The sequence below is a fragment of the Brachionichthys hirsutus genome, unplaced genomic scaffold, assembly GCF_040956055.1.
Source record: "Brachionichthys hirsutus isolate HB-005 unplaced genomic scaffold, CSIRO-AGI_Bhir_v1 contig_288, whole genome shotgun sequence".
Taxonomy (NCBI): domain Eukaryota; kingdom Metazoa; phylum Chordata; class Actinopteri; order Lophiiformes; family Brachionichthyidae; genus Brachionichthys; species Brachionichthys hirsutus.
In genome coordinates, this window is record NW_027180369.1 from 284,171 (window position 1) to 293,603 (window position 9,433).

Below are 9,433 nucleotides of genomic sequence, written 5' to 3' on the forward strand. Positions count from 1 at the left end.
GTTGCGGGTGGGTCTGCGATTTGCGGAGAAGAGCTGGTGATCTATGTGGCTACACAGACACGCGCACCTGTGACCTGTGCAGGTAGATGACGAGAGGAAGTTAAAACCGGGGACATGTCTGTCCCAAATTAATCCATCAAATGAAATCGGTTGTTCCCTCACGTTGTTTTTTCATCGTTTATATATCCACCTCTCCAACAACAGCTAGAAAACGACAATCAGAGATTGCAGACCCTCGCCTCCAAAAGACTATTCGATCTTGTGAGACAGTAAACAGGGTTCCAAACCTGCTCTAGCATGCTGCTCTGGAATGTACTACAAGCCATCTTCTGGACTCTTTTTCCCATCATGCCATTCGTGCCCCTCCCTCTTAAAGTGGCAGTTTACAGCACAGGCACAATTCCAGATGTAAAAATAATTCTAGAATCTGGATCCAGATCCGGATCAACGCCATTCTCGGGGAGGACCGAGCCACGGACAGAACCTTGCTTGTGTAAAATTTTCAAGTCGATTGGGTTACTAGTTTTTGACTTATGCGCTCGGACAGACAAACAGACAAACAGACAAACAGACAAACAGACAGACAAACGCACCCAATTGCAATACCCTCGCTTCCGCTTCGGCGAGGGTAATTAGTCTCAGCAGACTCATCAACCACCACCGCCACAAGTATGTTGCTGCCGCTCACAACAAATGTCCCTCCATCCTTTCTGAACAGTAATAATTCCTGACAGACCATTTGTCTTCAGTTGATTCAGTCGTGAGGACAGGGCTGCATCAGCCTCATCGCACAGTTGAGAAAATCCCATTATCACACACGCACACACACACACACACACGACACATTATCCTGGATCATTTGTTAAGCTTCTAGCAGTGAGATGCGCTGACTAAATTGCTTCATGGTTAGCATTCCTTCTACTGCTGTACTTCCGGCTTGACCCGTGAGGGGTCGCCACAGCAAATCAACATTCTCCACTTCACCCTGTCCTTTGCATCGTCCTCCCTCACTACGTCCATGTATCTTCTCCTGGGTCGACCTCTAGCCCTGTTCCCTGGCAGCTCCATCCTCAGCATCCTTCTACCGATATAGTCCCTTGTCTCTCCTCTGGACATGTCCAAACCATCAAAGGCTCTCTGACCTTATCTCCAAAATGTCAAACCTTCAGTGTCCCTCTTATTGCCTCATTTCTAAGTTGGCATTCCTGCTATACTCTACAATAAAATGGCTGCTTATTTTTCAGGCATCATCCCCGGGCCTCAGCTATCATTTTGTTGAGGCCTTGTAGTGGAATCGTTTCCCCTCACTGCCTCGCACCAAAGGACAACACATTCATTCATGGCTGTAAATAGCTGCAGTGTTTTCAGATGCATCTTTAAGTTCATTTCGGGCCGCTTGTAACTTTTTGTTTTTTTTATGACAATATTCTAGGGCTGATTTCATTTGCTCCGCACGGGTCTCAAAATGAAAACGCAATCCCATCCGAACAATGAGCTCTTATCTGGACAATAAACGTTCTCAGAACATATGATGGGTCTTTTTTTTTTTATAGAAACTGTAAATATGAAACATGTAAATATGGCTTCCATCCATCGTGCTCCTGCCGCACCTCAAACACAGGCCGCGTAAACACAAACGACCCAGACTCCAAATCGTCTATCGCTGCGCCAGAAAGGAGTTCGGCACGTTCAGCATTTTCAGGCAAACCCAAATGTTTCTCACTTTGATTGGGTTGGCATGCAGTTTGTTATTTTACTCCATGTTGTCCTTTACATATCACAATTACTGACGGCGGCGGAGTCCAGCGTCCAACATCGTGACGCAGAGTATCTATTGTCCAAAAGGCCTTCCAATCGTCGTCACAAACGTCTACCGTCCACGCCAAGGCGTGACGCCCATGAGCAGCGATGCTGCGCCGTGGAAAAGCATCTCCGGGAGCCGCGTCTTACCTCAGCGATTCAGACTCGACGAACGCGCGGAGGGCGAATCCTCTGCCCATTCAAAACAGCGCCGGGACACCCCCCCCCCCCCCCCCCCCCCCTCCCCTGGTCCCTTTTGTTTCTCCTCCTGAAGTCAGCCTACAGCATCCCTTTCCTCATCCATAGACGGAGAATCCGGAAAAATTGAGAGACAGGGCGAGGGACGCAGCCTCAGCTTCAGCCGCGCTAGATGGGGCTGGATCCTTGGAACGCAGCGGCGCGTCAATCAGCGGCGGGGGGGTGGGGGGGGGGAGGGGGGTGATGCGAGGGCCAGATGGATAAACAGGCCTCCCGGTTGTCTGTCCTTCGCTCGGTCTGAACGAAGGGGAAATGGCGGTGCTGCTGTGCCAATGGATGCTGGGAAGCAGTGATGTCAGCATCAGCATCATCGGCAGCCATCAGGTGGAGCGCGGGGGGGGGGGGATGAATGGACAAGAGCTGGCTTCAGAGAAATATGTGTAGGAGTCAAGTGTTTAAAAAATAAAATACTCTGAGGTATTCTTGTTCGTTTCTTGTTGAATATCTAATTTGGTATAAAAGAGATTTGCATGAATGCCCCCAACTTGACAGGGGGAGTCGTGCTATAGGATGGAGTCCAGGGGCGTAATTAGCCCGGGCGTCTCTGTATGTAGCCAAATGAATAACAGAACACCCGCGCCATGTGTGACAAATCAGAATCATCACAGCCACCTGCTGTCCCTACAAGAAACTGGTTCCAACCAGCCATTGTGACCTGCGGAGATGATTTACACTCGTAATCGACACGTGCATAAAAAAAATAAAGGTCTTGTGAGGTACATTGGACTTTTGGCCCGAGCCTTTCAGTGGTGTTGAGGGGACAGGAGCAAATGACAGGGCCTGTAAACACAGATCAATGGTTGTAATTGTAATGTATAGTACAGTACTTTGTCTCTCTTTTGTTATCAACTTAATCAAGATAGTCATGAAGTTTATCTAATCTCCGAATTTGATCTTTTGTGTTCCCTGATGCTCTGTGAAAACAACGAGACACAGGTAAAGGAGCAGGAATCAGTGAAGTAGTCGGCCTTTAACTGTTTTATAAGTTTTGCCTGTTTGGATTTGCATACACTTCAGCTGTTCTCACTCAGACAGTCAAGATGAATCATATTTTGGTTAACTGTGTCTGAGCTACCGTGCCAAAATAACTTCATAAAAATAAAGACAGACTTTCTGGGTTCGTCCCCAGAATGGGGATGTTGAGAGTTACGGTTCTGGTTCCCTGTTTTTTTCATCATGACAAAACACAATCCGGCACCGTAACTATTAAAGGAGAGCCATTTCTAAAGCATTTGGCGACAACATGTGAAAAGTCATGTTTCCCTGCAGGCTGAAAGGGGGGGGAGCCATCCCTGGACCCACTGCAAAGATCAAAAGCCAACATTCGTGATGGTGTTAGTGTCTATGGTATAGTGACTGTGTATTAGCAGGTTTGTGTCATCATTTGACCTTAACAATGATAATTATTAGTTCTGTTGTAGCATTGTAAGTCTCCGGTTTAGCCTTACGTTCACTTGTGAGGTTGACAGCTGTGTGGACAGTGCTTAGTATGGAGATATCTTCCTTGGTTAGCATTGATAGACTTCAGCACCTCTGTAGTGCAGAAATGTGGACCAAAAAGCTGCATGTCTATCAGAAAATCATGCTGTTTAGTAAATTATTTGGAGGCCCCCTGCAATACCTAAATAAAGACTAAGAAGCTCACAAGATCCCATAAAACTAGCAGAGGCTTACATTACAGAAATATAACCTAATAATGATGATGATAATAAGGAGTCCTCATATAGGCCTCATACCTTGAAAATTAGCTGATGGGATGTCAGCAAGTGTGGAATTTGATGTTTCCAATCATCTTTTTTGCTAGGGGACATCTCTAAAATGATTCCTGAATTGAAGCTTCTTCCAAACACCAAGAGACATCACTCTCTGAACCTGCTCCTCCGTCAGAGTCTTCCTCACCAAGGCTCTGAAGCAAGGCTAAAGCCTCCATAACTTTCATTTTATTTCTACTTGTCATTTCCGTCTTCCTTGGGTTTAGAGTGAAGCTCTAACTAAGTTTTAGCTTCACGGAGCCTAAAGAACAAACAGACAATAGAGCAGGACAATGTAGCACAGAGTGACATGTGGAACGCCCTGTAAAAAGCATGCAGTCAATTTGACTGCTAAGGTAATTCGAGGTAATAATACTCAGATCTCTTTTGTCTTTTGAAATTTTAATGATAAAACAATGTTATAATAATATATAAACACATTTAGGAAAAGTCAGGATCCTATTGGTACATAGTTGTTTTTTTTAAACCAAGTTATGACGTTGCAAATTTTCAACATCAACATTCATCAGGGACTCCCTGCTGATCCAAGTATGATAATAAAGCCACATTTCAGTATTGAGGCCTCAGAATAATGTGATCGTGGCTTTGAGCATCTTCCCTTTTAGATGTTTGAACTGAACGTCCATGTCCTCACCACTGGGAGATGTTGGTAAGATGCCCTGTGGAGGGACTTGTACACCTCTCTTTTCATCCCTTTTCATCTCTCTTTCTGTGTGTTCCTCCCTGGGCCCCTCCTCTTGCTCTGTTTGGAGGGGTCAGTCCAGTGCAAAGGCCAATGAAAGGCAGTCCGATGTATTTGCCGAAGGTTTAATTATTTACATCGATTGCCTCAGGGAGAGCTCACCTTCTCGAAAACACTTTAGAATTGCGTCAGCAATATAAACTTCGACCCAATTACTGACAGATGGCAGAAGAATAAAAACAATTTCTTTACTTTTTTTCCTGAAAGCTGCCATGCTTAGCTAGTCAGTGAAGCCAAATATAATTGTACAGGGGCTGGCATACTAACACTAATACTAAAGTGTGACCAAATGTCAACTGCCACAATGACTCTGTGTGTGTGTGTTTGTTTCTGTCCTGTTCCACAGAGAGAGCAGATTGGCTCCCACAGAGAAGCCTCCTCTTTATTAAACCTCTGTCCTCCTGTGTGACTGGTGGAGCAGACTAAACCAACAAACCACCTGCAAAATGAACTGAGCTGGTTCTAAGCAGCCAAGTTCAGGTTCCGGCTTAAAATTACTTCAAGAAAAGAGTGAAGTACTTCAGAATATAATTCAATATGTATGATGATTTTAGATTTCCCGCTATTGTCATCCAAACCAAAAGAAATACCAAAATAACCTTAAGATATTTGAGTGTTTTAAAGCTTTGAAAGTTACAATCCTGGAACTTGTGTGTAATTCTGATCTTGGGTTCTATCTTCCTTGGAGAAATAAAAGATAAGGACTTGGATGCTATAGGTAGACCAGATGTCAGATAAATGGTCAAATAACCTGAAGCCAAATCCATTTAGGAGCTCTCCTCTAATACCAAAATAAATGTAATAAAAAAAAATCACACCCATCAGCCGCTTTTTTTGCGTCATGCCATGCAGGACTGATCATGAGAGACACATTTGGGAGGGTTGAGCGCAATCCACGCGCTGGCCTCGTTGATTATAGTAAATATGGTGCTGCTGCTTTTTTCTTTCTTGTGCTCGACGCCACCCCGCCCACCCGACCGTCAGGTCAAAGACCTGTTTGTTTTAAATCTTCATCCAAACCTCACAGTCAGATTCGAAGCTCACTCTGCGCAAACTTCCCAGAGACCAGGACACCCAGCCGCGATGCAGCGGGCTTTGTTCATCCGGAGCGCGCTGCTCGGCCACCAGGCAGCGGCCGCCCTCGACGGTCCGCTGGCCTCGAGGAGCGCGCCGATACTGCAGCGACTGGACCGCTCCATGTCCTCTGTCTCTATCCCGCCGCCGACGTGCATGCTGCGGCCCCTGGAAGTTCCACAGCGTTACTTATTCGGACCAGGACCCTCAAACATTTCTCCACGCATCTTAGTCGCAGGTGGAAGGCCCATAATCGGTCACCTGCATCCAGAAATGTATGAGGTAACGTTTTGTTAGAATAGACCTGAATTATATACTTTATTTTTTTTACATCTTTATGTCTAATTACTTTAAAGGGAAATAATCATTTTACACAAACTATTGAAAGTATTTTATTTTTTTAATTCCTCGTACATCACGGAATTACTTTCATTTCGAGCTGTAATTTTAAAAGGACAAAAACTTTGAGCGTTATCGCAATGTTTCCGACCAGCTCAATTTGGACAGAAAGAGCTCGAAAAAAAAAGCTCGTTGTGCTTCTTCTTAGATCATGAATGACATCAAACAAGGGATCCAGTACGCCTTTCAGACAAAAAACAACATGACTATATCGATGAGCGGTTCCGGCCACGCGGCCATGGAGTGCGCAGTGTTCAATACGGTGGAGCCCGGAGAGAGCGTGCTCGTTGCCGTCAATGGAATCTGGGGAGAACGCGTTGCGGACATCGCAGAAAGAATTGGTGCGTCTTTACGCGTGGTTTTACGCACGAATCCACCGGCATTGCAATAAAAATAATAATAATTACACAACTATATTTGCACCGATTACGCATTCTGTGATCACATCATCTATATGTCAAATGATGACAGACTTTTTAAATATTTAGGTGCCAATGTACATACAATGGTAAAGACACCAGGAGGATATTTCAGCAATAAGGAAATTGAACAGGTAGGTGTCTTTGAAGCTGCTCATTATTTAGCACTGCCATAACAATAAACAGCATTCAGAAAACCTGGCTCACTTTTATGTCTTTCTGTAGGCAATAGAAAAACACAAGCCTGTCCTGTTTTTCCTGGCTCACGGAGAATCCTCTGCTGGCCTCTGTCACCCAGTAGATGGCATTGGGGACATCTGCAGAAAGTAAGTTGTCATAAAACACAAGGTTGTAAATGCAATTACCAAAATACACTGCTTCTCAATGTTTACTATCGTATCATTTGAAGACACAACTGCCTCTTCCTGGTCGACACAGTTGCATCGCTTGGTGCTGCACCAATATTTATGGACAAGCAAAGTAAGACAACGGTGATGTTTTAAAGTCTGTTATTGCTATTATGAGTTTATGTCTGTATTATAATCTGCTGATTATTTCGCTCTTAGATATTGATATCTTGTACAGTGGTTCTCAGAAGGCTCTGAATGCACCTCCAGGAACAGCACCCATCTCGTTTAATGACAGAGCATGGTAAGGAGGGAATCTGTGGGCAATCGCTGTGCACGTTTCTATATGTGCTTGATTTTAAAAAAAAAAAAAAAAAAAAGGGAGACTAAAAGGTTTCTGAAGCAAACGTTGATTTGTCTCTCTGTTGTTACAGCAAGAAGATGTTTAACAGGAAGACAAAACCAGTATCCTATCTCTTTGATATGACACATTTATCCAACTACTGGGGTTGTGATGGCAAGCCAGACAGAGTGTGAGTGACTCACTATTCTCTGTAAGACTTTATTTTAACTGGGATTGGGTTTGGCGTCGTTGAATCGTTGAAATAATCTTTTTTGTTTCAATACAGAACTTTGAAATGTGTTGATAATTTGATCATATCAATGACAACATTGCTTGATATACGAATAACATTTGCATGTGCTCTTGGTTTTAGATACCACCACACTGGTCCAGTTTCTGGATTTTTTGCCCTAAGAGAGAGTTTGTCTATTCTTGCTGAGAAGGTAAAGGAGCATTTCACTACTTTTTGTAGAAACCTTACTGAAATATATTCACTAAATTTAGTGTCGATGGAAGAAGTACTGTCAGAGATATTCTAAGTAGCAGTAGAGGTATGCCATGCACTCTCAGGTGCAGTCACTGTAATCTCTGCCATTATTAGTTGTATAATATGTGGCTGTAAGTATTGAACATCCTACTAAATTTGAACAAAATAAAATACAATTTGAAATTAATTTAGGATTCCTTCACCTTCTGGGTTTATTGCATGCCATTTTTCATTACAGCAGAGTTTGTAGGGAGCACACAGGTTGCTTGTAGCTATGCATTTGTTGCTAAGAATATCCAACTTCTAAATTCTTGTCGGATAATAACACCACCAATGATCTTTGTCTCCCTCTAGGGGCTGGAGGAATCATGGAGGAAACATAAGGAGGTGTCAGCATACCTGTATAGAGGGCTGGAGGACTTGGGTCTCAAGCTCTTCATCCCTGAACGGGTGAGGCAGTCTTATTTGGAAAAATAAATGGGGAAAAAAACTACACATACATGAAAAATACACAGACACTTGTAGTACTGAATCTAAACAGCATTCGTCAGTGGTGGTATCCTGTTGTGACATTTTCTAATTCCTCCAGGACTTGAGGCTTCCCTCCGTCACCACCATTGCTATTCCTGAAGGTTATCATTGGAGAGAGTTGCTGACCTACATCATGAAAAACCACCAGATCGAGATGACTGGTGGTTTGGGACCGTCCATTGATATGGTAGGTCACTGCTCATATCTCAACCTAGTAGAGTGGACAAATTGATGCTTTAGAATTGTGGCCCCAGTTATTAGCAGACCCTTATGGTAACTGTTCCGGATTTCTACCACTCATCATTTTACCAGCAGTGAAATCACTGTAAATCACAAAATTAAACTCTTGGGCAAAGAAATAACACAAATTAAACCAGGCGTCCAGATCAACTTGATTTTAACACTTTTGTGTCATAGGTCTGATGTCTGTACAGCTTTATATGTCATTCTGATGAGTCACTGCAGGCTCTGATGTACTGCTATTTTCACCTCTCTTTTCATTAGGTGATGAGAATTGGCTTGATGGGATACAACTGCGAGAAGCACAATGCTGATAAGGCGCTGCATGCCTTGGCAGACGCTCTGAAGAACTGCAAAAAGAGCAAGGTGTAAGAGACTGGAGAGAGTTTCATTTCATTACCTTCGTTTCCTGTAGCGAAACGACATTTCCCAATGTTCATTGCTCTGACGAGGCTATTTGTTTAGCTACGTCACACCCGGTCAGCTTTGTGCAGTTGAGAGATGAGCGATCTTGCGCCACTGCCCCCCCCCCCCCCCCCCCCCCCCATAGCATTTGCAAAGGAATCTATAAAAATAGACTTGATATTGCATTTCCATTAGTTGAATGTGGATCCTTGAGTTATTTTAAGTTATCCCCCCCCCCCCAAAAAAAGGACAGAATGATTTAATATTGTAGTATAATGTGTGTGTAACACGTTCCCTTATTAAGACTACTGAATTGACTCCCACAAAGCTTTAGAAGGATGGGGGGATGGGTCAGGTGGGTCATGCACACATGTAAAACTGTTTGTTCTATAACGTGGTTGCCCTTTTTGCTGACAAGTTTATAAAGATCTAAATGTTAGTACACGTTATTTTTAAAATAAAGATTGAAAATGAAACAAGCCACATCCTTTCAGAGTCAATTTGGGTTGTTTTGTTTGAAATGGAGTCAAAGCATTGTGTTCTCATGATTTATTTCGTTTTACTACTTATTCCTTGATTATGAATTTGATGCTTTTGATCGAGCTTCTCTTTAAGA

The 9,433-nt window shown here is 43.5% G+C and overlaps 1 protein-coding gene across 1 annotated transcript; it reads left to right on the top strand.

The window, feature by feature from the left end:
* The first annotated feature begins 5,655 nt into the window (after window positions 1-5,655).
* LOC137914148 (alanine--glyoxylate aminotransferase-like) lies at window positions 5,656-8,784 on the top strand. Its single transcript, XM_068757755.1, has 11 exons — window positions 5,656-5,928; window positions 6,194-6,386; window positions 6,534-6,598; window positions 6,690-6,790; window positions 6,874-6,944; window positions 7,031-7,115; window positions 7,246-7,344; window positions 7,528-7,597; window positions 7,996-8,091; window positions 8,231-8,359; window positions 8,677-8,784. The coding sequence occupies exons 1-11, from the start codon at window positions 5,656-5,658 to the stop codon at window positions 8,782-8,784; spliced, it is 1,290 nt and encodes a 429-aa protein (XP_068613856.1).
* Window positions 8,785-9,433: the final 649 nt, after the last annotated feature.

What these genes read in the sequence shown, in the direction of transcription:
- LOC137914148 (XM_068757755.1), top strand. Translation starts at nt 5,656, where the DNA reads ATGCAGCGGGCTTTGTTCATCCGGAGCGCGCTGCTCGGCCACCAGGCA. An exon ending in AATATTTATGGACAAGCAAA is followed by an intron (nt 6,945 to 7,030) that starts GTAAGACAACGG and finishes TTTCGCTCTTAG; the next exon opens with ATATTGATATCTTGTACAGT. An exon ending in GATGGCAAGCCAGACAGAGT is followed by an intron (nt 7,345 to 7,527) that starts GTGAGTGACTCA and finishes TCTTGGTTTTAG; the next exon opens with ATACCACCACACTGGTCCAG.